The sequence below is a fragment of the Salmo trutta genome, chromosome 5 (genome assembly GCF_901001165.1).
Source record: "Salmo trutta chromosome 5, fSalTru1.1, whole genome shotgun sequence".
Taxonomy (NCBI): Eukaryota; Metazoa; Chordata; class Actinopteri; order Salmoniformes; family Salmonidae; genus Salmo; species Salmo trutta.
The window spans coordinates 22,392,702-22,419,798 of NC_042961.1; the positions used below are offsets into that span (position 1 = coordinate 22,392,702).

Below are 27,097 nucleotides of genomic sequence, written 5' to 3' on the forward strand. Positions count from 1 at the left end.
GCCCATATAAGACATGTCTATGTCCTGGAAAGTTGGCTGCTACTTACGTCATTATAGTCACATTAGCGCACGTTAGCAACAACCGTCCCGGTATAGGAACATCGATCCCGTAGAGGTTTTTAATGTTGGATGAAATAGGTACAGTGGGGATTATGCAGCCAATAACTAGCTGTTGATATACAAAATAAACAGGATTTGCCTCCATGGAAAAATATTTTACATACCCCATAGAGAATCATAGTTTGGTTTGAATCAACACAATCAATCGTTTTGTAGTTTAATTCATTTTTAATGAAAAGGCTATACAAATTATCTTACATAGAATCCTGAAGCAGTCAATCAAGGCTGATATAAAGAAAAATAAACATTTTGTTCCCACATATTCTCCCCTTCCAGTAGCCCTAAGGATTCAGCACAAAAACCACACCGATCTTGATCAAATTCTGAGGTGAGAAAGAATTAAACAAAGGCAAAAATACGGAGAAAGACACTCAAACTGTGGCTGCCCAAGCAAAACACCGTAACAACAAAGAACAATCTTCTGGAATTGATAATTTTAGTGTCATGTCAGAGTAACATAATAAATCTGCTAACTAACACATTTTATGATATCATCCTGAAGTGTAGACACACTGCTTTATACTGTATAAGTGGACTGAACTCCTAATGGGTGACCTTAAGTAGAAAGAACATTCTGGTACAGGTAAAAATGATTAACCTTCTCCATTTCAACCCAGGAGAAATGAAGGCTTTACGTGCGTCTCTGCTCTACATTCTGTTATGTTAACCAACTTCTTCAACTCTGTCAGTGAAGTAACAGTATGTCCGTAACAGACACTGAACAAGCACATAAAAGAACTAGCCCGTAAAAGCTGCAGACCAGAGTTTTTGGTGTTGCCTGGCATAATAATATAGTAACAGCAATTCAATCGATGGAATGACTACAGGCAAAAAAATAACCACAGGCACAGTAGTTTCATAACAGCGGATTTAAAGCAAGCTAGAACATGGGGTCTCTTGATAATATGAGAATGCTAAATAATGTGTATTGATTTGCTTGAAATACATATGCAAAGAGTAAAGCTAACGGTCATGTGTAAAATGTAAACGCTTGATATGTCGTGAACGTTATATAAAGATTTTATGAAGGTTGCTTGGAGGCTGGGAGAGGCGGGGCCCTGGGTCTGCTCGGATGGACAGGGGCTGTGGAGGTGCCACCTATGTGAAGGTAAGACCAGCCTCGTTGTACACCTTGAAGACCTTCTCTATGGCGTTGACGTACGCTGCCGTCCTCAGGTCGAGGCCCAGGTTGTACTTGTTAGCTGTGCGCATGATTTGCTAAAAGGGGAACAGAAAACAAAGAACATCAACTATATAAAATCTCCCTGTCCCTTCCAAGTATTTATTACTTTCCCCTCCTTCGCCATTTGTTACATACAGCAATACACCTCTATTGTTCCATTTTCAATGGAGTGATCCATTTCCACAGGATAATAAAGCATCTGTGTGTACTTGTATAGAAATAACCCCCAGGGAAATATAACCAAGTAATAAACCAGCAGACTGTCAGGCAGTATGTCTGCACAGAGTATTACATTTCCTGGGATGCGGTATAGGCAACCCTGTATTATGCCGTTGCTGTATCTTCAGTCAGACGTGACAAAGTCATCAGTGTTCGTGGGATAGATGGTGTGTTAATGGTAGAGGGTGGTCCGTGTGATTAGGAGCAGGTCATGGCCTGAAACCTCATGATCTCTGCTCTCTCTAGCATCAGAGCTGGGGCTTAACAAACGAGACTAACAAAGCCTCGGCTTCTCCAGTTACCCATAGGCTCTGCTCGCACGCACAGCAAACCAGTGAGAGGGGGAGTGTGTGTGTATGTGTGTGTGTGCGCGTGTTCAAGAAGGATTCCTTTTATGAGCTGGCATTGGGAAAAGAAAATGGTGGCATGATAGCTCATATTTCCTTTTCACTGCTTAGTGCTGTTTGGGTAATGAGATGTATAAAACAGAAATGGAACTTGATGCCTTCAACTTTCAAGACTTCATTACCCATAATAAGATGCCTCAGGACATCATGTTGGATCAAGACAGTATTTCCTTTGAACAAAACCTCTGGACCTGTGAGGAACAGTTTAGCACAGATAATCATGTTTAAGCAATCAGCCTCTTACCCTGGCAGACCTCTCCATGGTGTAGGCCAGTCCTGAGTGCACAATGTCCTTCTCAGAAGCGCCCTGGAAGCAAACAAAAGAAAATACAACGAAAATAAGGCTCAGAGCGCACATCTAGCCTACTAAACTAAACCATTACTCATCTCTAGAGAAACACAGCTCAACTTTGAAATATCTCTAAACTTGGTTATAATGAAATTGCAGGACCAAAGCATTTAATCTCCAGTCTGTCATTGAGTGAGGCTCATTTATCAACAGTAAGGTAATGCGTTTGAATCTTTGAGACTAATGTACAAAATGGTGGCTGGGGAAAACAGCAAGCAGAGGACGTATCTGATTTTACAAGTCTGTCCTAAAGGAGTCTGTTTGACTGTGGCGTCAGGGAGGGAGCGGTTTATCCCAGGATAAATCCCTTAAGGGGATAGTTTGTCATCAGGATCAGGTTGCATTGTTTACTGGTGTCCCATACAAGGTTAATGCGTTCAATGGCGTTCACATTAGGTGAACACGTGTAAAGACCAGCGTTATTTTCCTACGAAGCACACATTTACTTTCCTACTATATGTACATTGCATTTTCAAAAGATTCCTGGATAACAAGAGGGTGTGTTTGTGAATACTGAGACAACCAATTAAAATGGAACAAAATCAACAGTTCCTGTTGATTGTCTATAATACTGTATCTTAGGGGTATTGTTTGAATGAGGGGAAAGTAATCCAGGGGCATTGAAAGAATAGGGGGGAAAAGGGTTGTACTCACAGCGATCCTGGCCTGGAACTCAGAGGTAGGGACCACTGGGATTGCTCCCCCATGCTTCCCAAACTTCCTCTCCAGACTCTCCTGGACGGACACTGAGGGAGAACACGGACAGTTCATATGTATATGATTAGATTATATGTATTAGTCTATATGAATCCTCACTGAACCATAAAGTGAACTACATTTAAATTAGTTGGTTCACTTGCGTTAATAATCTGGTATACATTTTCACTTTCTGCCAACATTTTGGGGATAGGCAACTCACAGCTGTATCTATTCTGAGCCCTCTACCATGTCTCCAACATTACCCAATCTTGCCACTCATGGGACTGGGGATTGGATTCAGCTTCTGAAATATTCAGAAAACCTCCCACTCGGTCACAAGCATAACCCCAGCTCAAACCTCCCCTGCAATGTACTGAAAACACTCAGCTACATATGATGACATAATTGAATGCAAGAGGACCAGCCAGATAGAGATCTAATGCTAATCCACTCATCATGAGTGACTCAATGTTATAAAGGGCTTTTGTGTGAAAATGCATGTGCACAATGTGAGACTGCCTCATTGACTGATGCTGCTGATAGACAGGAAAGAGAGAGAGGGTGAGCGAGAGTGTCAGACATGGCCTGCAGACAGTCAGCATCCACCTCTTCCTGGAAACTCTGCATAATGTGACTGCCAATAATGTTGTATATCTTTATATATATTTATATATATATATATAAAAAAGTACAAATATATACTACATATCTAATATATACTGTATGTGTTTTTTACATTTTACTTTTTTTGCTGCCTCTTTGGGCCCCCCACGGATCTGGGCCTAGGGGCTTCAGCCTCGGTAAACCCCTGCATTGAATCCGGTCCCGTGTCTGTTATACAGGTTTTGTTTTTTCCCGTAGGGTGCATCGATTAGGGTCACCTCGTTAGTAAGTATGTGTTACAACTGTGCTGGCTTGTCTATCTCATTAGTCGGAAGGTGTTTCACCTGTGCTAGCCCAGGTGATATTTAATAGTGGCTGGCCTATTGCTCCAGTTGGTTCTCGAGAGAGTGGGCATGAGAGATGTTGGAAGTGATTGACCACAGTTTAACTCTTCTTCTGAGTGTGATAAAAGCAAAAAGTATTGTGTTCTCCCCTTTCGGGTTTGCTCCACTTGCTTTTAGCTCCCTAAGTTGGTTTAGATTTTTATTTTGGTTTGCCTTTTCTTGGGCAAATTTTGCTGGCATTCATGTTGGGTGTCTTTTAGGACCCAGACTTTTAGGACCCAGACTTTTAGGACCCAGACTTGCTAGTCAACTTTCGGTGGACAGCCCCATGAGTGTCTTTGAGAACCCCTCCTGTTTATGTTTTGTTTGTCAGTGCCCTTTGTTGTGAGCGAGACGGAGTTTGTCGTATGGGAACGTAACAGAATGGGGGCTCGTCCGGGATCTTGCTTCTCATGAGTATGGTAGTCGCTCTAATCAACTACTTTGAAGCTCTGCTGTGCCCAGATATTTACGTTCAAAATTCAGTACACCCTGAGGGGTTATAAGATTGGTGGAATCATTTTGAACGTTGCATATATACACACACAGGATAATACATTTTTAAAAAGCCATGGACTTTAAGTTGGAAGAATGTAGAATATCCTACATGGGAGATGCTAGATAAATGTACAAAGGCTAATCTGCTCATCATTGCAAAGCATTATGACCTCAAAGTGGCATCTGGCGATCCAAAAGCAGTAGTCAAAGAGTTGTGTACTGTTTTGGTGGAGGAGGAATTCCTCAGACAGAGAGGCTAATGAAAAGGGCGCTAGGGGCAGTGGGGTGAGTCCTGTAAAACGTACAACTGTGAGAGTTAGAACTAAAAGCAAAGTTGGAACAACAGAAATTAGAGTTTGAGCACAGGGAAAGACAAAATGAGCGTGCAGCCAAACATCAAGAACCTGAACATGCCATTCGATTAAGAGAGATGGACCTGGAAGCACTCTGAATCCAGTCAGGCCATCTGACACCCTCAACAGAGTTCGATCTTGGTCAGAACAGCCGGCTGGTACCGCCTTTTAACGAAAAAGAGGTGGATGTATATTTTACTCTATTTGAGTAGATTACTACATCCCCAAAATTGCCGCGAGATATTTGGTCACTGCTCCTCCAAAGTGTTCTTGTGGGAAAGGCTCAAAGTGTACGCCGCTTTTCAAAAATTGCCTTCATGAAAGGGTTGCAAGCTACATTTATGAGCACAAGGATATCTCGAGAAAGCTGAAGTTCTTGCAGATGAGTTTGTGTTGACACATAAAACTACCTTCAAACAAAGCACCCAGTAGTAATCCCTACACAAAAAGCTATCCAGATAAGTCACCTCATACTGAGGAGGTTTCAGTCCTTTTCTACAGTGCCCAAAGATAAAGATCAGCAGAAAAGAGGTTTTTCATATCCACCAGTTTGTCATTACTGCCGTGAGAAAGGACACATTGTCTCTCAGTGGCCTAAGTTGAAACAGAAAATTGAGAGAGAGAAAAATCAGTTTCTTCCTGTGGGAGCCCTCCAGCCCATGAAGTGTCTGGTTGGGAATGGTGTATCTCCTAAACAAGATTTGGGATCAGATGTTCATGAACTCGGTTTCAGATCGGTTCGTGTCTCTGCAGAGTGGCGATGCTTTTAAACAGCCGGTGAAGATACTGCGACACACTAGGGCGGCCCAATCCTTCATTATGCAGGGTGTTTTGCCTTTGTCTGACACTTCAGCAACTGGTTATAGTATGTTAATACGGCTATTCCCAAACTGGGGTGGGGTACGCGCAATGCTGTCGGGTGTACGGCAAATATATATGTGATACATATTTTCAAACAGTCCGTTTAGATTTTCCAACGGGGCTATACATTTGGGTGATGTTTTTTTCCTCGCCTGAGTAGCCTCATTTCACTGCCAAAAATATCATTAAACCATCTGGTGTTCATCGAAATAACAACAATGTCAAATACAGGTAGCCTAGTCAAATAATTAACATCCAATCACATTAACCATTACTCTCTCACGGGAATTCCACTAATGGCCGCCCAAAAATGTAGGTAGCCGAACATAGATGCTGCTCATTCCGTTTCCTCGAAAATTGATAAATTGTTGTTACGTTCCCCAGTTTCTGTGTTGTAGTTTGTGTACCGTAATTTCCGGACTATTAAGCGCACCTGAATATAAGCCGCACCCACTGATTTTTTATTTATTTTGAACATAAATAAGCCGCACATGTCTATAAGCCGCAGGTGCCTACCAGTACATTGAAACAAATTAACTTTACACAGGCTTTAAGGAAACTCGGCTTGTAACAAAAATAGGCTTTAACGAAACACGGCTTGTAACAAAAAATACAAAATTAGCAGTAAGCTTTAGTTGTCCTTTTGCACTGAGTCAATTCCTCACGCTGCTGTTTCCAACGTCTTATCATCGACTCATTAAGACCAAGCTCCCGTGCAGCAGCTCTATTTCCTTTTCCAACAGCCAGATCAATCGCCTTCAACTTGAAAGCTGCATCATATGCATTTCTCCGTGTCTTTGCCATGATGAGGGTGACAAAATGACTACCGTAATCAGAACGATGGGAAGTTTGAGAGCGCTCAATTTAATCTAAACAGTAACCAAAAAAGTTGTTTGACCTTAACCCGTTCGGCAATTTCATTGGTCTAATGAAAGCTTCATGCCGCCAAAAAACTGAGCACGTCACAGAATGTGTTTTTTTGAAAAAAAAAAAAATTGAAAGCGGGAAAAATCCATATATTAGCCGCGTCATTGTTTAAGCCGCGAGGTTCAAAGCTGGGAAAAAAGTTGCGGCTTATGGTCCGGAATTTACGGTATTTGTGAGTGTGTGTTTCAGGAAATGGCTTCCTGAAATTCTCCCCAAGCAGCTGATTGGTCGGCCCCCATTTATGATTGGAGAGCTGACCCCCCCCCCCCCCCCTCGTCAGGATGCAGCTGTCTTCAATTACAGACTCCTTCTGAAGCAATATAAGCCAGTGTTCTGTTGCTCAGAAGAGAGATGATTGCTGAGAGAGGAGGCTGATGGCCATTATGTTGGTTGTTGCTAACAGAGATGGTTATGTTCTGTGGTTGATGCTGAGAGAGAGCTGATTTGATGTCCTGTCTTGGTTGTGGCTCAGAGAGAGGTTTTTGTTAAGTATTTTTGTAGCCGCTGATTTGAGGTATGTGTGTGCTAAAATAACTGTTTTTGATTCTTGAAATAGTTTAATTACATTTGGATAATTGTTTCATTTGTTCCCAGGGGGGAAGGGGAAGGCACCTAGGGAGTGCTTAGGCAAGAGGCCCGCAGGCATACTTAACCCGTAGTAGTTTACTGTCTATGCACACTAGGTAAGACCTGGGCGGACCATCCTCCTGTATTTTTGTTAGTGCACCAGGTGGTGGTAGATGGGTAGGTAGGAGAGGGGGCTTTGATATTTACTTTCTTTGCTTTGGTTCCGTCCAGCCACTTTTCCCCAAATTACCGTGTAACGGAATAAATTCCTTGTAAACGGTAATTCTCTGCCCTTTGTCATCTTTACTCACACCTACGGTCCATACCTCTTTCACACCACGGAGAGTTGAGTTGTAGCAGGGTGTTGCGTTCCCTCTTCCTACAGGCGTGCGTAACAATTGTTAATAAAAGTAAGCCCCCCATCCATGGACACATACCAGCTCTACTGGTAGTACTGCTACTACCAGCAGTACTACATCTGCACTGTTTCACCACGCATCAGTGACATAGTAGGAGATGTTTTGAAACAATTACTACTTCGCATACTTACAAGCCAGTGAATTCTATGCGTTACAGCTGGATGAGTCAACAGACGTGGCGGGCCTGGCACAGCTCCTGGTATATGCCCATTACGTTTATGGGGGGGTCAATTAAGGAAGACACATCCTCTTCTGCAAACCAGGACAACAGGAGAGGGGATTTCTTAAGTACTGGACAGCTTTGTGACATCAAATGGACTTTGGCGGTGAAGATGTGTTGGTATCTGTACTGATGGCGCAAAAGCCATGACAGTGAGACATAGCAGTTGCTCCCAACGCCACATGGGTACACTGCAGCCTCCACCGAGAGGCTCTTGCTGCCAAGGGAATGCCTGACAGCCTGAAAGACGTTTTGGACACTACAGTGAAAATGGTTAACTTTGTTAAAACAAGGTCCCTGAACTTGTGTATTTTCTGCACTATGCAAAGATATGGCAGCGACCATATAATGCTTTTACAACATACAAGAAGTGCGCTGGTTTTCAACTATTGACACGTTTTTTTTTTTTTTTTATTGAGACAAGCTTAAAGTTCTCTTTACTGACCATAATTTTCACTTGTCTGACCGCTTGCATGATGACGAGTTTCTCTCACGACTGGCCTATCTGGATGATGTTTTTCTTGCATGAATGATCTGAATCTAGGATCACAGGGACTCTCCGCAACTATATTCAATGTGCGGGACAAAATTTAGGCTATGATTAAGAAGTTGGAGCTCTTCTCTGTCTGCATTAACAAGAACAACACACAGATCTTTCCATCATTGTATGATTGTTGTGTGCAAATGAACTCAAGCTTATGGACAATGTCAAATGTGATATAGCAAAGCACCGGAGTGAGCTGGGTGCGCAATTACGCAGGTACTTTCCCGAAACTGACGACACAAACAACTAGATTTGTTATCCCTTTCATTCCCTGCCTCCAGTCCACTTACTGATATCTGAACAAGAGAGCCTCATCGAAATTGCAACAAGCGGTTCTGTGAAAATTGAATTTAAAATCAGAAGCCACTGCCAGATTTCTGGATTGGGCTGCGGCCCGAGTATCCTGCGTGGTTGCAAAGGGCATCCTGTTAACTTCTATGGGCTAGGTGGGACGTTAGCGTCCCACTCTATTCAACAGCCAGTGGAATCGCGTGGCGCGAAATACAAATACCTCAAATGCAATAATTTCAATATTTCAAACATACGACTATTTTACACCATTTGAAAGATAAGACTCTCGTTAATCTAACCACATTGTCCGATTTCAAAAAGGCTTTACAGCGAAAGCAAAACATTAGATTATGTTAGGAGAGTACATAGATACAAATAACCACACAGCCATTTTTCAAGCAAGCATATATGTCACAAAAACCCAAAACACAGCTAAATGCAGCACTAACCTTTGATGATCTTCATCAGATGACACTCCTAGGACATTATGTTATACAATACATGCATGTTTTGTTCATATTTATATAAAAAAACAGCTTTTTACATTAGCATGTGATGTTCAGAACTAGCATTCCCAGCCAAAACGTCAGGTGAATTTACTAAATTACTCATCATAAACATTGACAAAATACATAACAATTATTTTAAGAATTATACATACAAAACTCCTTTATGCAATCGCTATGTCAGATTTTAAAATAGCTTTTCGGCGAAAGCACATTTTGCAATATTCTGAGTACATAGCTCAGCCATCACGGCTAGCTAATTTGACACCCGCCAAGTTCGGCGCAACCTAAACTCAGAATTACTATTCGAAAAATTGGATTACCTTTGCTGTTCTTCGTCAGAATGCACTCCCAGGACTGCTACTTCCACAACAAATGTTTTTGTTCCAAATAATCCATAGTTGGTTCGTGCGTTCAGGTCACTATCCAAAGGGTAACGCGCGAGCGCATTGAGACAAAATTTCAAAATGTTCCATTACCGTACTTAGAAGCATGTAAAATGCTGTTTAAAATCAATTTTTATGGTATTTTTCTCGTAAAATAGCAATAATATTCCAACCGGACAATACTCTATTCATTCAAAGAGGAAAAGAAAAAATGGCGAGGTCTTGTGAACACGCATTTCCATTCCCTTTGTTCTCAGGCTGACCACTGACAAACTGAGTTACTATACTTTGCCCAGAGACAGGAGACGCCCCAATCTGCTTTCATATGGAAGCCTTAGAAAGTGCAACATAACCCCACGGATACTGTAGTTTCGATAGACAAGCAAAAGGAGAACTACAAAATCTCAGACAGGCCACTTCCTACATGGAATCTTCTCAGGTTTTTGCCTGCCATATGAGTTCTGTTATACACAGACACCATTCAAACAGTTTTAGAAACTTTAGAGTGTTTTCTATCCAAATCTACTAATAATATGCATATTCTCGTTTCTGGGCAAGAGTAGTAACCAGTTTAAATCGGGTACGTTTTTTATCCGGCCGTGAAAATACTGCCCCCTAGCCCAGACAGGTTAAGACACTGATGCCCTTTGCAACCACGTACCTATGTGAGAGTGGATTCTCGGCCCTCACTAGCATGAAAACTAAATACAGGCACAGACTGTTTGGACAAATATTTAAGACAGACTCTCTCCAATACAACATTGCAGAGTTATGTGCATCCTTTCAAGCACACCCTTCTCATTAACCTGTGTTGAGTTATTCACAATTTGATGAACAAGTAAGGTTTTATATGTAAGATGGCTAAATAAAAGAGCAAAATGATTGATTATTATTTGTACCTTGGTCCTATAAGAGCTCTTTGTCACTTCCCACGAGCTGGGATGTGAGAAACACTCATTCATTCTTATGTTTAACAAATGTATCATATAGTGTGTGTGGCAGGCTTACAATGATGGCAAAAAACTACATTTGAGAGTGCGCCGACCCTGGTGCTAGACGGGGTACGTAGCTGGAGGTTGAATGTTTGTGTTAGTGCATGGAAGTTCCTTTGTATAATGTGGAACTCAAGTCTGATCTTATTTCTGTTTCCGTTGTCGTTTGAGTGAGGCCTTGCCTACCGCTGAAGGGGGTCTCATTCATTTTGGGAAACGATTTGGATGGAGGGAAGGTTGTGCCAAAATCCTGTCATTTGTAAGGAACTCAAGAGTAGAGGAACCTGATGGGTTATCAGAAAAGTACCGTAGAGTGTTCCCAGCGTGTGCCGATAGAGCCCACCATGGGCGATCTGTCGGAGATGGGTGATCCTGATTTCAATAAACCAGAGTTGACCTCTCCTTTGAAAACCACAAAGGTGAGTGAATTTGTAGAACCACTGAAGGAAGATAGGGTCCCTACAGTTGACACTTTTACATCTAGGAAGCAGCTGATTGCTGAACAGAGTAAAGATATTTCCCTCTACCCGCTGTTTGCTGAGATACGTCCAGAGGAGTTTGATGACGTTCGTGTGGGTTATTTGACAGAGATGGTGTTCTAATGTGGAAATGGTTCTTAAGCCACTTCTGGGCAGGACGATTGGCCCAATGTATCTCTAAATGTCGTTCCAGTTGCACTTCGACAAGTGATACTGAGGTTGGCTCACGATGGTAGTATGGCAGGTCAACAAGACGTATGACCATATCTTGCGTAACTTCTTATGGCCTGGTCTGAAACAGGATGTTGTGTCTTACTGTAAATCCTATTATGTTTGCCAGTGGATGGGTAAACAGAACCAATCTGTATTGGTTGCACCTTTGCAGCCTTTTCCTGCTTTTGACAAACCTTTCAGCAGGGTTCTGGTGGACTGTGTTGGTCCTTTGCCCAAAGCCAAGAGTGGTAAGTAGTTTCTCTTAACCATAATGTGTGCTGCCAATAGTTTCTCTAAGGCCATTCCACTGAGGAAAATCACAGCTCCCAGTACTGTTAAGGCCCTGGTGAAATTATTGTCAATGTTTGGACTTCCGCAGGTAGTGCAGTCGGACCAAGGATTGAATTTCAAGTCAAAGGTCTTCCAGCAAGTGCTACAACAGTTGGGTGTAATCCAATGCCCCTCTAGTGCCTTCCACCTAGAATCTCAACGTGCTCGAGAGATTTCAGACTTTGAAGTCTATGTTGAGAGCTTACTGCTTTGAGTTTGAAAAAAATTGGGATGAAGGGGTCTCTCGTGCTGTCTGCAGCACCGGATGCTGTCGAGGAATCTCTCAGTTTTAGTCTGAATGAACTCGTGTTTGGACATCATGTCAGAGGTCCTTTGAGTTTGCTGAGTGATGCAGGGCGACACCTTAAAAACAAATCTGTTGGAGCATATTAGCATTTTTTGATACAGATAACACCACGCCTGTGAGTTTGCTAGTGAGAATCTGGAGAAGGCGCAAACTAAAATTAAAGTCTGGTATGATCGGAAGGCCCAAGACCGCACTTTCGACGTAGGTGACCAAGTCCTGGTTTTGTTGCCCGTTCTGGGGTCACCAGTGTGCAGGAACAAAACCCGGCTGTATCATGTCAACATGTTGAAACCATACTTCACCCGCTACAATCGGGCAGAGAAGTCGATGGAAACTGGTAGTGATGTTCTGCCTGTAGCCACTGCTGTCACCGATGACTACAGTCTTCCTCAAGAGTACGAGGAAAGCTCAATACACTCTGTGCTGGTTGAGTAACTCAGAGATTATAGAAAATCTTGATGTCTTTTTGGCACACTTGAAAAGGCAACATTGTTGCACTGCTTTTAGAATACCAGGGTTTATTCTCAGATGTGCCAACCCAGTCAAATGTACTACAGTATAACATTGACATCAGGACCCCGATCAAACATGCCTATCGAGTGAAACCTGAAAAGAGAGTGAAGCTCAGCAGGGAGGTGGAATTTCACAACATGGCAACAGTCCGTGGTGTTTGCCCTGTATATTAGTACCTAAGGTGGATGTGTGTCTGTGGTTTTGTTCTGATTTTTGGAAACTCAAAGCCGTTACTAAGTTGGACTCATACCCTTTGCCCATGGTCGACAATTGTGGGGACTGTGTTGGTGCTGCTAAGTACGTTATCAAGTTTGATCTGCTGAAGGGATATTTGCAAGTCCCTCTGACTGAGCGCACCAAAGAGTTGTCTGCTTTTGTCACTCCTGATGGTTTGTTTGCCTACCTTCATCTCCCGTTCGGGTTATGAAATGCCGGAGCCAAGTTTCAAAGGCTCATGCACATCGTGCTACATGCCCTAGAAAATGCTGACGCTTATTTAGCACGATCTGGCCCCAACAACTTCAGAATAATGGGAGTCTGTTTGGGCATTTCGCAGCTGCCAACCTGACAGTTAACCTGTCAAAGAGCAAAATTGGCTGAGCAACAGTCAAATATCTCTGAAAAGTGGTGGGGCAAGGGAAAGTCCGATCAGTCCTGGCAAAAGTGGAGGCCGTCAATGACTTTCCAGCACCAGCGCCGATTCTTGGGAATGGCTGTCTACTACCAGGCTTTTTGTATGAACTTTGCCCAGGTTGTTGCGCCACTTACAGATTTGACCGGTCCGAAAGTCATTTTCCGTTGGAGTCCAGACGGAACTCCAAATATCCTTTTGGTCTCTGCACCGCTGCTAGCTGCTCCGGTTTTCAATCGTCTGTTTTCTCTGTACACCAATGCCAGTGACATAGGCGAAGGGGCTGTGCTCCTACAGAAAGACAACGTTGAGCACCCTGTGGGGTACTTTTCAAAGAAATTCGCCTCATATCAAAAACTCTACTTGACTATCGAGAAAGATGCTCGCTTTGGTACTGGCTCTATAGCACTTCGCGGTTTATGTCTCTACACCTCCAAGGGTCTAAACCGATCATAATCCTCTAGTTTTCCAGCAAAAGACAAGCTCCACGAACCACAGACTCCTTCGTTGGAGTTTCCCCTTGAAATCAGACACGTTCTTGGTAAGGAGAACTTGGTTGCTGATTGTCTTTCAAGAGTGGGAAGTCAATAAGTTTTGTGTTTAGCCAGTGTATGGCCTTGGCTCCCAATTTATTTTGACTGCACGTTTTGGAGAGGAGTTTTGTGTTGGTTTGGCTCGTTCCAAGGGGATGAGAGTTATAGAAGCGTACGTGAGTTTTTCAAAAACTTGAGTTTTAGCCAACTATATATAAAAATAATGCTTCTTGAAAAAAGATTATATATATATATATATATATATATATATATATATATATATATATATATATATATATATATATATATATATATATACACATACATACATACACACACACACACTGCTCAAAAAAATAAAGGGAACACTTAAACAACACATCCTAGATCTGAATGAAATAATCTTATGAAATACTTTTTTTATTTACATAGTTGAATGTGCTGACAACAAAATCACACAAAAATAATCAATGGAAATCCAATTTATCAACCCATGGAGGTTTGGATTTGGAGTCACACTCAAAATTAAAGTGGAAAACCACACTACAGGCTGATCCAACTTTGATGTAATGTCCTTAAAACAAGTCAAAATGAGGCTCAGTAGTGTGTGTGTGGCCTCCACGTGCCTGTATGACCTCCCTACAACGCCTGGGCATGCTCCTGATGAGGTGGCGGATGGTCTCCAGAGGGATCTCCTCCCAGACCTGGACTAAAGCATCCGCCAACTCCTGGACAGTCTGTGGTGCAACGTGGCGTTGGTGGATGGAGCGAGACATGATGTCCCAGATGTGCTCAATTGGATTCAGGTCTGGGGAACGGGCGGGCCAGTCCATAGCATCAATGCCTTCCTCTTGCAGGAACTGCTGACACACTCCAGCCACATGAGGTCTAGCATTGTCTTGCATTAGGAGGAACCCAGGGCCAACCGCACCAGCATATGGTCTCTCAAGGGGTCTGAGGATCTCATCTCGGTACCTAATGGCAGTCAGGCTACCTCTGGCGAGCACATGGAGGGCTGTGCGGCCCCCAAGAAATGCCACCCCACACCATGACTGACCCACCGCCAAACCGGTCATGCTGGAGGATGTTGCAGGCAGCAGAACGTTATCCACGGCGTCTCCAGACTCTGTCATGTCTGTCACGTGCTCAGTGTGAACCTGCTTTCATCTGTGAAGAGCACAGGGCGCCAGTGGCGAATTTGCCAATCTTGGTGTTCTCTGGCAAATGCCAAACGTCCTGCACGGTGTCGGGCTGTAAGCACAACCCCCACCTGTGGACGTCGGGCCCTCATACCACCCTCATGGAGTCTGTTTCTGACCGTTTGAGCAGACACATGCACATTTGTGGCCTGCTGGAGGTCATTTTGCAGGGCTCTGGCAGTGCTCCTCCTGCTCCTCCTTGCACAAAGGCGGAGGTAGCGGTACTGCTGCTGGGTTGTTGCCCTCCTACGGCCTTCTCCACGTCTCCTGATGTACTGGCCTGTCTCCTGGTAACGCCTCCATGCTCTGGACACTACGCTGACAGACACAGCACACCTTCTTGCCACAGCTCGCATTGATGTGCCATCCTGGATGAGCTGCACTACCTGAGCCACTTGTGTGGGTTGTAGACTCTGTCTCATGCTACCACTAGAGTGAAAGCACCGCCAGCATTCAAAAGTGACCAAAACATCAGCCAGGAAGCATAGGAACTGAGAAGTGGTCTGTGGTCCCCACCTGCAGAACCACTCCTTTATTGGGGGTGTCTTGCTAATTGCCTATAATTTCCACCTGTTGTCTATTCCATTTGCACAACAGCATGTGAAATTTATTGTCAATCAGTGTTGCTTCCTAAGTGGACAGTTTGATTTCACAGAAGTGTGATTGACTTGGAGTTACATTGTGTTGTTTAAGTGTTCCCTTTATTTTTTTGAGCAGTATATATATATATATATATATATATATATATATATATATATATATATATATATATATATATTATTTTTATTTTTATTATTACTTTGTCTTATATTTAATTGACAGCCAGTAGACATGTTGATATTGGAGAAGGCGATGCATAAGTTGTTTTTTATTGGTGGTGAGCAAACCTTTCTTAAGGAAGAAGGTGTTACAGGTTTTGTTTTTTACATTTATATTTTGAGGTACCACGTTGGCACGTAGGGCGCACTGATTAGTGTCACCTCGTTAGTAAGTGTGTGTTACAACTGTGTGGGCTTGTCCATCTCATTAGTCGGAAGGTGTTTCACCTGTGCTAGCCCAGGTGATATTTAATAGTGGCTGGCCCAGTGTTCCAGTTGGTCCTCAAGAGTGCGCATGAGAGCTGTTGGAAGTGCTTGACTGTGGTTTAGCTCTCCCTCTGCTTGTGATAAAAACAAAGCCTTTTATCTTGTTCTCCACTTGCTTTTAGCTCCAAATTATAAATTAGTGTGGGTTTTTATTTTGGTTTACCCTTTCTAGGGCAAATTTAGTAGGTGTCTTTTAGGACCCAGACTTGTTGCTAGTCAACTTTTGGTGGACAGCCCCATGAGTGTCTTTGACAACTCCTCCTATAACCCACCTGTTTCCGTTTTCTTTGTTAGTTCCCTTTGTTGTGAGCAACATTGAGTTTGTCGTATGGGAACATAAGTGTGTGTGTGTGTGTGTGTGTGTGTGTGTGTGTGTGTGTGTGTGTGTGTGTGTGTGTACTCTGCAGTCCAAAAAATATTCAATGTGCAACATACTGTAAGTATATTGTGGTTAAGCAGCCAATGGTTTCTGAAATTTCAAATAGAGTCCTCATTCCCAGTAATGAATGTAATTAAAGATTTCAACACTTGAACTACAGTGAAATACAACTTTAGCATAATACAAGATAAACAAAATCCATCTTTATGTGGCATAACAGAGAGTAGGCTAAACTAGCAGGAGTGAGTGCATCCCTTCGGTTTGGGAGGTGTCAGACTTACTGAGCAGGTGGTAGTTGGAGTCCCTCTCGTACTTGAAGGTCAGTCTACCGTAGCTGACATGGTTCAGGTTCTTCAGCCACTCAAAGTAGGAAACTGTCACTCCCCCAGCGTTCAGGTACATGTCCTGAATAAACAAGAGATGGTGGACTAGTTTGCAAACACTAACATTACAGCTATGCTGTAACATACAGGCAATCAAGAGCTGCGAAGTCAAAGAGTAAGTTTCACCGAGACAGATTAAGCAACTATCTGCATAAAATTGACTTTTAAACAATAGTTTCAAATATCATTAATCTCCATTCAAAAAAATAGAGTCAGACTCTGGAGACCAGAGGTATACAATCCAACTAATCAATGTTCAGGAAATCCCGTTCTTCACTGTAGACTTAACAAGTCAGAATCTGGCCCGTATCCACAAAGCGTCTGAGTAGGAGTGCTGATTTAGGATCACTTTTGCTTTTAAGTTCATAATGAATAAGAATGTAATGGTATGGACAGATCTCAGATCAGCACTCCTACTCCGAGATGCTTTGTGGATACGGGCCCTGGCCTACTTCTAGGCCAAAATGTTTAGATCTGGGTCTGTGAAAACGGCCCTAAAAATATCTAGGTCTCCAGGACCAACACAATCTAATGGAACCTGTTACAAGTTGCAAAAATTGAGAAAATATGAATATGCAATCTGAAATATGCATACAGCCTCTCACCGGAATCACCATGATATTCCTCTCCAGGAAGATCTTATCAGCGTCAGGGGTGGTGGGGCCATTGGCTCCTTCAGCAATGATCTGGAAAAACAAAAGACGATTTAAATACACTTTACATACCGAATTTAGCTTTCCACAAACACGTTTCTACTGTTAGTGAGGTTCAATAGAGGTCAGTAATGATTGTGTACATTTTATATAACTTTAGCCTGCATTAATGTGGATTTACTGCACGTTAGTGTGTAATAAGAGTGACTGCTGGTCTGGACATGATTGTTGAACTTTGACCTTGGCCTTGATTTTGTGGGCGTTATTCCTGGTCAGTTGCTTCTCGCTGGCGGCGGGGATAAGGATGTCACAGTCGGCCTCCAGGATGCTGCCTTCGTACGGTGTGGAGTTGGGGAAGCCCACAATGGTGCCGTGTTGCTGGTGAGAAGAACGAGAGAGAAAGAGACATACAGTAGACAATTACAGGACCAAAGTATATCCTTGGTCATGCACCTCAAATGGTTTGCCAGGTTGGCTGTAGAAGACTGTACGTCCCCTAGGTGGCACCCTTAGACTGTGCTTTCCACATGGCATGAAACAGCCAGAGAGAGATCAACCTGCAGGTTAGTGACTGTAGCTATGAGTTGTGTACTAACCAGCTTGTAGTCCTCCAGCTCCTTGGGGTCGATGCCATTGGGGTTCCAGATGTTCCCATCCATCTCTCCAACACCAACACACTTGGCCCCGAAACGGTGTAGGTAACGCATGGAGTGCATGCCAACATTACCGAAACCCTGGGAGAAGAGAAGGAAGAATGACATGTTTCAGAATAAAATAAGAACATAGGTTGGAACCATTTTTGGCCTGAGTGCCTTGTAAGTCACATATTATTAAGCCTGTTCCGCTTGTATGTACCAAATGCACATTTATGTTTATGTTCTTGTTCATGAGTGTAATGTAGTGTCTTCCGGTCCAGTGGGTTTATGGATCACTTCTGATATTGATAACACATGGTGCAGCCTCCAATCAGTACAGCTTGTAATTAGCTGTAACACTGTGTTCTACTGTAGGAGGGAGGACAGTCCTCTGTACATCAACATTTAACAAGCTATGTCTGCTATTCAGTGATTATACCAACAGCGTGGCTGCCATCCTTTATAGAAGTCTCTAATGTTGCTACCTCTAACCAAAAAGAATGATCATATTTTTTATAAAATATTGCTTTTCCTTCTTAATGCAGTTGAGCCAATCAGTTGCGTTGTGACAAGGTAGGGGTGTTATACAGAAGATAGCCCTATTTGGTAAAAGACCAAGTCCATATTATGGCAAAAACAGCTCAAATAAGCAAAGAGAAACAACAGTCCATCATTACTTCAAGATATGAATGTCAGTCTATTTGGAAAATTTCAAGAACTTTGAAGAAACTTTCAAGTGCAGTCGCAAAAACCATCAAAAGCGCTATGATGAAACTGGCTCTCATGAGGACCGCCACAGGAAATTAAGACCCAGAGTTGCCTCAGGTGGAAAGGATAAGTTAATTAGAGTTACCAGCCTCAGAAATTGCAGCCCAAATAAGTGCTTCACAGAGTTCAAGTAACAGACATCTCAACATCAACTGTTCAGAGGAGACTGCATGAATCAGGCCTTCGTGGTCGAATTTCTACAAAGAAACCACTAAAGAAACCAATAAGAAGAAGAGACTTGCTTGGGCCAAGAAACCCGATCAATGGACATTAGACCGGTGGAAATCTGTCCTTTGGTCTGATGAGTCCAAATTCGAGATTTTTTTGTTCCAACCGCCGTGTCTTTGTGAGATGCAGAGTAGGTGAACGGATGATCTCTGCATGTATGGTTCCCACCGTGAAGCATGGAGGTAAGGCACGCATTCAAGGCACTTATTCTGCAGCGATACGCCATCCCATCTGGTTTGCGCCTAATGGGACTATCATTTGTTTTTCAACAGGACAATGACCCAAAACACACCTCCAGGCTGTTTACGGGATATTGGACCAAGAAGGAGAGTGATGGAGTGCTGCATCAGACAACCTGGCCTCCACAATCGCCCGACTTCAACCCAATTGAGATGGTTTGGAATGAGTTGGACCGCAGAGTGAAGAGAAAGCACCCAACAAGTGCTCAGCATATGTGGGAACTCCATCAAGACTATTGTAAAAGCATTCCAGGTGTAGCCGGTTGAGAGAATTCCAAGAGTGTGCAAATCTGTCAAAGGCAAAGGGTGGCTACTTTAATTAATCTAAAATGTATATTTTGATTTGTTTAACACTTTAGTTACTACATGATTCCATATGTGTAATTTCGTAGTTTTGATGTCTTCACTAATATTCTACAATGTAGAAAATAGTACAAATAAAGAAAAACCCTTGAATGAGTAAGTGTGTCCAAACTTTTGACTGGTACTGTACCTTTTACTATAATGCCACCCCATACACTGTAAAGTGCTTTGAGACCTGATGAAAGTAAATCAAATGCCATTCCTAATCAATATGTGCTGTGTCTGTGTACCTGGATGACAAAGGTCTTGTCGGTGAAGCCAGGGCTCAGGCCCAGCTGGCTCATGTAGGCCGCCTCGTTGATGAAGTTCTCGATGCCGTGGAACACTCCTCGCCCGGTGGCCGAGATCCTTCCGTGGATGCCACCCTGGCTGATGGGCTTACCAGTCACACAGGCATGAGCGTTGATGTCCTGGACACAGAGGAGAGGAACATGTGGATAGTTAGTGGTGGAATTACCAACTTCACATAAGCCAATAAAAGGAGCGGACGGCCATTTTATTTGAAGTATTTTTGCAACCTTGTAAGAGGCACACTGGATGGTGATCGACACATTTTGTGACGTACCAGAGACAAATCATCCGAGGGATAAAGATAAGGCTCTAGCGAGACTCTTTACAATAATAACATCAATATATCCCAGAAACGAGTCTATTTGGAAGACTATGCCAAACAAAGTCCCAACATGAGGCCTGCATGGACACAGCACTGTCCTCAAACTGTGATAAGCTTAATCCTAGACAGGACAAGAGCACGTCTCTGTAGTTCTGATTTTAGACTGAGGCCAACTTCTATGACAACGCTATAGGGTAGAAGTTCTAGTGTACAGTTGAAATGCTTTACTTTTGGAGTGCTCCCTGGCCACCTCCCTGGCAATCAACAAAACATATAAGCATCATACAGCAAGAGACAGTTAAACTTAATGGAATCTAGAGCTTTGTCTTTCAGTAGACTTGGAATAATATCCTAAGGACAGGAAAATAAGGGTCATATAAAAAGCCAGCAGAACTTTGTGTAAAAACTCAGATCATCAAACGGGATAAAGGGAGAAAAAAAAACCAGTGATATACCGGAAATATTTACTCAGCAAAGTCAATAACGATGGCTAGTGTACACACAGAATAATGACAAGTTATCATTCGACTCCTAGCTGCTGTACACCGTTTTGCTTTGTGGCCATGTAACATAGTTGCTTAGTTATAAGGTTGATAAGACATGAACAGATTTCATGGTGATAAAATATACCAAGCAGAGGAAGAGCTGAGAAAGTTATCTATATTACATTTTCCTTCATTTAAGTGGTTTACGATAATTGTTCACAGCTGTTTAGCTTAGTTGACAGGAAGTGCTGGGGGGGAAACACCATGTCTATTGTGGGAGAGGGCAGTGAGTTTATACGGGGAACACGTACATGGTGGCCCATGGTGTTGGCATAGGTGTCAGCAATCCAGGACATTTCCCTCTCTCCCGTGCTCATATCAGGGGCAGGGACATCAATGCCAGGTCCTGACAGGGGAAAGAAGAGAGGTTAAAGTGAACTTCTAGGATAACAAAAAATGCCTTCAGTAAAGAAGAAACAAACAATACACCAACAACAAACTCATACTGAAACGCATGTAGACCCATCTAAATATGTTGGTGTGAAACAGTAGTATTGTATTTAGATAGAGGCACTCATGGCCCACTTTGAAGCTATTGCAGTGTACTGTAGGTAGTCGAGTCACATGACGCGTAACCAAGACATGTCGCTATATAAACAGTCCCCTCATCCCCCTATGGAAGAATGTTCCTGGAATGCCTTTTAATAACTAGCTTCCTCTAACCTTCCTGATTTAGTGATCACGTGGACGACATTTACAGCTTTGAATAACATAGAGACATAAAGAGTGCCATTCTTGCCTTTTTAAACGCTGGACTTGTCAGGCTTGAAACCCCCTACAAAAGCCTGAAGTCAGCTCACGGGTACTTCATACTTTGAAAGCATAAAATAACTCTTAAAACAAGCGGAAGTCCTTGGGAATGATAGGTCATTGTTACAAAGAACGTGAAGTTAAAGGGAACTGCTTATTTAATTCTAACGTCCCTCAAAAATATTTGGTGTATTATTTCGTCTTAGATTTTTTTTCTGGTGTACAGTTTCCCCTTGTCAAGCCTTCTGTTTAACTCCTCTCTCATCATGGTTATTTACGTTTGTGCTGCGCCGCGGGCTCATGAAACCCCCCCTCCCCTCCCCCACTACAGGGGACCATGTATTCATGCGGACATACACATTACCGCCAGGCATTTTCACTGCCAGCTTTCAGTGTTCCCCTGATCACAGACACTACTCACCAATAAAACCCTTCTTGGCCAGCTCAATGGTGAATCTCCTGGTGATTTTCTCCAGTTCATTGTCCTGCAGGCAGAGCATTACAGTATGATAAATGGCATTGAATATTTCACTGGCTGTAAAGTCAGACCAAATAAGTAAAGCCTCTTCTTTAACAGCACAAAAACATCCTGCTTTGTGATAGAATAGGATTCTCAAATATTGAGATGCAACATCAGCTTCAGGTAGGTTAATACTAATGTCAAAGCTGGATTACTTGAATTTATTCAATGAACACTGAAGGTGAAAGACTCATCTACCTGGCTCAAGGACTATAAGTTTGGCTCAGGAGGAGCAAGGGACAAAAGAAAACCTCCTGCTCTTTCAGAGCCAGCAGCCCAGCAGATAGATAAGGGGTAAATGTCCCGGTCATGATGTTTACCAGCTGATGGCTCAGCAGTTCTCCCCCAGAGCAGAGCTGCCGATGCTTAATAACAACACAGGGCAGGTCAGCGCTGGGCTGGCTACAGGAAGTGGAGGGAGAGCCCACTGACTAACAGCTTCCTGTGCAGAGCTCTATGGAACACTAAATGTGGCTTTCAGGAATGGTGTGATCTTTAATTTAGATAAGGTATACAACATCTTAATAACGTGTGCTATAATATGTACAAAATGCACTTAATTACATTCTTATTCGCAAACTAAAATAACTTTTAAGTGCAGGTCATGCTTATTTCCTATTTTTGAGAAACATAGACAAAATAATTTTCTATGGCTCCTTCTTCCCTATCAGTAGTAATCTCAGCTAATTCTGGGGTCAAAGTTGAAGATAGAGATTCTCATCCTTGTTCCGATCACTGCTAAAACAAACACGCCAATGAATGGTCACATAATAGGATCAACATTGTTTCAATGCAATTTGTCAACGTATTGTGACGCAGAATCAACGTGGAAAATACATTGGATTTGAAAGAAAGTCATCATCCAGTTGTTTTCATCTAATTGCACCCAGCGTTGTAAACATTGAAATTAGGGTAAAACTTCAACTTAAATACATCAACTTAACCTGACTTACAATCTAATTTCAACATAACCAGAAATATATGTTGAAATTCCACGTAGAAATGTTACTCTTTTTAATCCTATATTCAATATATTATGGTTGAAATTATGTTGAACTTCATATTTGATAAGACATGTTATTTGACCTTGTTTCAATGTTGATCGAATGGTATGTTTGAATCAACGTAATTGTTTAAACATCATGCTATCAACCTAAGTGATGTGGTATATTGAATTAAATGTGAAGCCACAGTAACAATTTCTGCCTGAACATTGAGGGACTCCTACTGATACATGATGGGGTAATGCACTTCAATGAAAACTAGTTTACCATCCAGATGTCTAACTATGCACCCTGCTCAGCGTTGTAAACAAGCTGTGTTCGTTTCAGCTGCGCTATCATGTCAACACATTTAGACATTGACCAGCTTCCATACTCATTTGAGTAGACTACTTAAATAACATTGAATAGTTGAAAGTAACTAACTTTTCTTACAAAAGCTGTATGTTAAAAGTAAATTCTGAGTGAGGTTGGGTTTATCTTAGGGCTTGGAATTGCGACATTATCATGATACTTAGGTGCCAATACAATATGTATGGCAATTCTCACGATTCTACAGTATATGTATTGATACTGTGATTTTATTGCGATTCGATGTTCCAAACATATTGCTCATCATATGTCTGCTGCAGAGGGACAAGAGAGAGCAATGTGAAAACAAGTTTTGATCAGTTATGGAAATAAGTGTTGAAAACAAAATTGGCTTCCTATTTTAAAAGAAAAACGAGAACAAGCTATGCAGATAGAGCCAACTAGCACATAAATATTGTGATAGTCAAAATTAATATTCCGATATGTATGCTGCATGGACATTCGATTTGCCCAGAGAACACCATCATTTCAATGTGAAGCTAGGTGTACTATCCTTTATCTAAGGTTGATTGGAAGTTAGACATAGTTACCACTAGCCCTATAAATAGCATGCCAAATAGATGATTAGACAACTTTTAACTTGCCCTTATTGATGTCTTTAACTACATTATATACACCTGCTCTTTCCATGACAGACTGACCAGGTGAAAGCTACAGTATGATCCCCTATTGATGTCACTTGTTAAATCCACTTCAATCAGTGTAGATGAAAGGGGGGGGTTAAAGGGTTTTTTAAGCCTCGAGACAATTGAGACGTATTGTGTATATGTGCCATTCAGAGAGTGAATGGGCAAGACTAAAGATTGAAGTGCCTTTGAACGGGGTATGGTAGTAGGTGCCAGGTGCACCGGTTTGTGTCAAGAACTGCAACGCTGCTGGGTTTTTCACATTCAGCAGTTTCCCGTGTGTATCAAGAATGGTCCATCACCCAAAGGACATCCAGACAAATTGACAACTTTGGGAAGCAATAGACTCAACATGAGCCAGCATCCCCATGGAATGCTTTGGACACCTTAGAGTCCATGCCCTGACGAAATTAGGCTATTCTGAGGGCAAAGGGGAGGGTGCAACTCAATATTAGGAAGATGTTTGGTATACTCAGTGTATACAGTGCATTTGGAAAGTATTCAGACCCCTTGACTTACGTTACAGCCTTATTCTAAAATGTATTTGAAAAATTCTTCCATCAATCTACACAAAATACCCCATAATGGCAAAGCGAAAACAGGTTAAGAATTTTTAGCACATTTATAAAAATGTAAAACAGAAATGTCTTATTTGTGACCCGATTCAGGAAACTAGGTGTATATCGCAAGTCACAACTTCACAAAAGAGCCGTTTGAGCGTAAAAAAAGTGTTTTTTTGGGCAGAAATGCCTTCTCGAACATGTGAACTTTCATGTGCCTTAATATCAAACTTGTATGCCATCTGTAAATACGAATAAAACTTAAATTACAAGCCTAGTTGGTTTAGCCACAGAAAAAGACCACAACCTTCCCGCTAGCCATGATTGGCTGAGATAATGAGTGGGCTGGACATGCCGAGAGATGAGTTTGGATTGGTCTGCGGTGTTGCATCTTGTGTCTAAAATGAGCTGCATGTTATGCGTAGATAATCCTTTCTATTGCTGTTTTCGAAAGATATAACATTAGCCATGGAGAACTGCAAATATGTTGCTACTGCTAAACATGTATGCCCTGAATGTATCAGGCGCTATCAACAAACGTCAGTGGGAAAAAGTTGTGATGGACTACTTTCTTGAGGACGATCGTGTCATGCGGACTCTCTCCGACTGAAAATTAATCAGACGATGAGGAAATCCCTGATTTAGGTAAAAACATTTTTAGTGATGTTCTCTCAGAATGCCATTTCGCATTGCTTGTTATAGCCTAATGTTAGCTAGCTAACATTGAACCTACTTTGTTAACTTTAGCTAGCTATGACAATCAGGTTTGTATTGCTAGTTAAATCTTGCTGTTAGCTAGCCAGCTGACGTTAGATGGCTGGCTAGCTGTTGAACATTACGTATATGAACTGTGTGTAGTGATGTTCTCAGAATGCCATTTTGCAACCATTGTATAATAATGCAAAAATATTTGTATCTGGAATTTGTCTTTCAGCTTCAGTAGAACACGCCTGACTCTCCTCCACCAGTCATACAAGGAGAATGGTCTAATGCCTCCCATCAAAAACAGAGCTGGCCCAAGCAAGCACAGGTTACACCTGAAGCATGAGGACTTGCAGCGAGTGAACTTCAACAACTACGCAGAGGATAATGCAATAGTATCCCCAGGACGCCACCCAGGACACAAACACTTTGGTTGAAAGCTGCTGTCATCCCATGTGACAAAAGCAGCAGTGGCATCTCTACAAGGAATCGATGACAACACTTGGTATGTGAAGCACAAACACATCTTGATTATTTAATTGACCAACATTATTGGCACTACTTTTATTGAGCTTAAATTTTTTCAGAATTTTCCAGAGGTACGTGTAGTCAGGCTGTCTTCCTTCAGGAATCTGTGGAGAAAATTGCTGCCCCACATCTCAAGCACTAAGCCCAGGACAGACCTGTGCTGGCAGTGCCAGAAGAACAACTATCAGGTCTTCAGATCTGTCAATCTGTCAGAAGCTGTTAGATCAGTCAAGCGGAAGAAGCAAGAGCAGCATCTCCTGCTTGTTCAGTGACAAAGAGGCTATAGACATCACATGCCCTGCACCAAAGTCAAGGGCAGGACGGAATATAGATTCCCTTGTTCTTGCGCGGGTCGGACAGACCAGTCATCAGCACTAACACGTGCCATACGTTGCTGCTACTATTTTTTTTTTTTTTAAATCCTGCTGCTCAGCCACTTTACCCCTGATTGTACGCATATAACTACCTCGATCACTATCGTTATTGATATTGTTCTTGTACATACTGTATATTATTTTATTTATAATTGACACGATTTCTGATATTGCTACTCTGCAAGTAACCATTTGGCTGTACCGTTTTAAACCTTCTGTAGAGACCCATCCACTTATCAATATTCCTTTTATATATATGAATATTTTGCTGTGTGTGGTTGTAACATACAGTACCACAACAATATCATGTGACCGTATCAAGTGTCCACCACATAAATATATGGCACATGCATCTGTTTATGTTCTGTACATATGCACCTCACTCAGGTTTCAACTCAGGTTGCATGGCCTTGTCACATAGTATTCCATACTTAAGTGCGTGTGTAACAGTATATAAAGTATGCTAAAATACTGGTGTGAAGGCATTTGGGCAGTGGTGTAAAGTAGTTCAGTAAAAGTACTTTAAAGTACTACTTAAGTATCTATACTATTTATATTTTTGGCAACTTTTACTTCACTACATTCCAAAATAAAAGAATATACTTTACACTCCATACATTTTCCCTGACACCCAAAAGTACTCGTTACATTTTGAAAGGAAAATTGTCCAATTCACACACTTATCAAGAGAACATCCCTACTGCACTCGATCTGGCAGACTCACTAAACACAAATTATTTGTTTGAAAAATGATATTTGAGTGTTGGAGTGTGCCCCTGGCTATCCATCAATAAAAATAAAAACAACATTTAAAAAAAAATGGGCATCTGGTTTAATATAAGGAATTTGAAATGATTTATACTTTTACTTTTGATACTTAAGTATATTTTAGTAATTCCATTTACTTGCGATACTTTATTTTTAAAAACCAAATACTTTGACTTTTACGCAAGTAGTATTTTCCTGGGTGACTTACCTTAATAGAAAATGACTGAAGTAAAAGTATCTTTACATTTACTCAAGTATGACAATTTAGTACTT

At 42.0% G+C, this 27,097-nt stretch overlaps 1 protein-coding gene across 1 annotated transcript in view; it reads right to left on the bottom strand.

Moving 5' to 3' along the window:
* Positions 1-241: 241 nt before the first annotated feature.
* The window catches only part of LOC115193876 (glutamate dehydrogenase, mitochondrial), a 43,630-nt gene continuing 16,774 nt past the window's right edge, over positions 242-27,097 (bottom strand). The window contains exons 4-13 of the mRNA XM_029752992.1: positions 21,795-21,858; positions 20,875-20,969; positions 19,696-19,875; positions 17,829-17,966; positions 17,473-17,610; positions 17,185-17,265; positions 16,478-16,601; positions 2,933-3,024; positions 2,174-2,236; positions 242-1,338 (exon numbers count right to left, since the gene is read on the bottom strand). Coding sequence (XP_029608852.1) covers positions 1,219-1,338; positions 2,174-2,236; positions 2,933-3,024; positions 16,478-16,601; positions 17,185-17,265; positions 17,473-17,610; positions 17,829-17,966; positions 19,696-19,875; positions 20,875-20,969; positions 21,795-21,858 — 1,095 coding nt within the window. The 3' untranslated portion in view covers positions 242-1,218. The remainder of the gene's footprint in view (positions 1,339-2,173; positions 2,237-2,932; positions 3,025-16,477; positions 16,602-17,184; positions 17,266-17,472; positions 17,611-17,828; positions 17,967-19,695; positions 19,876-20,874; positions 20,970-21,794; positions 21,859-27,097) is intronic.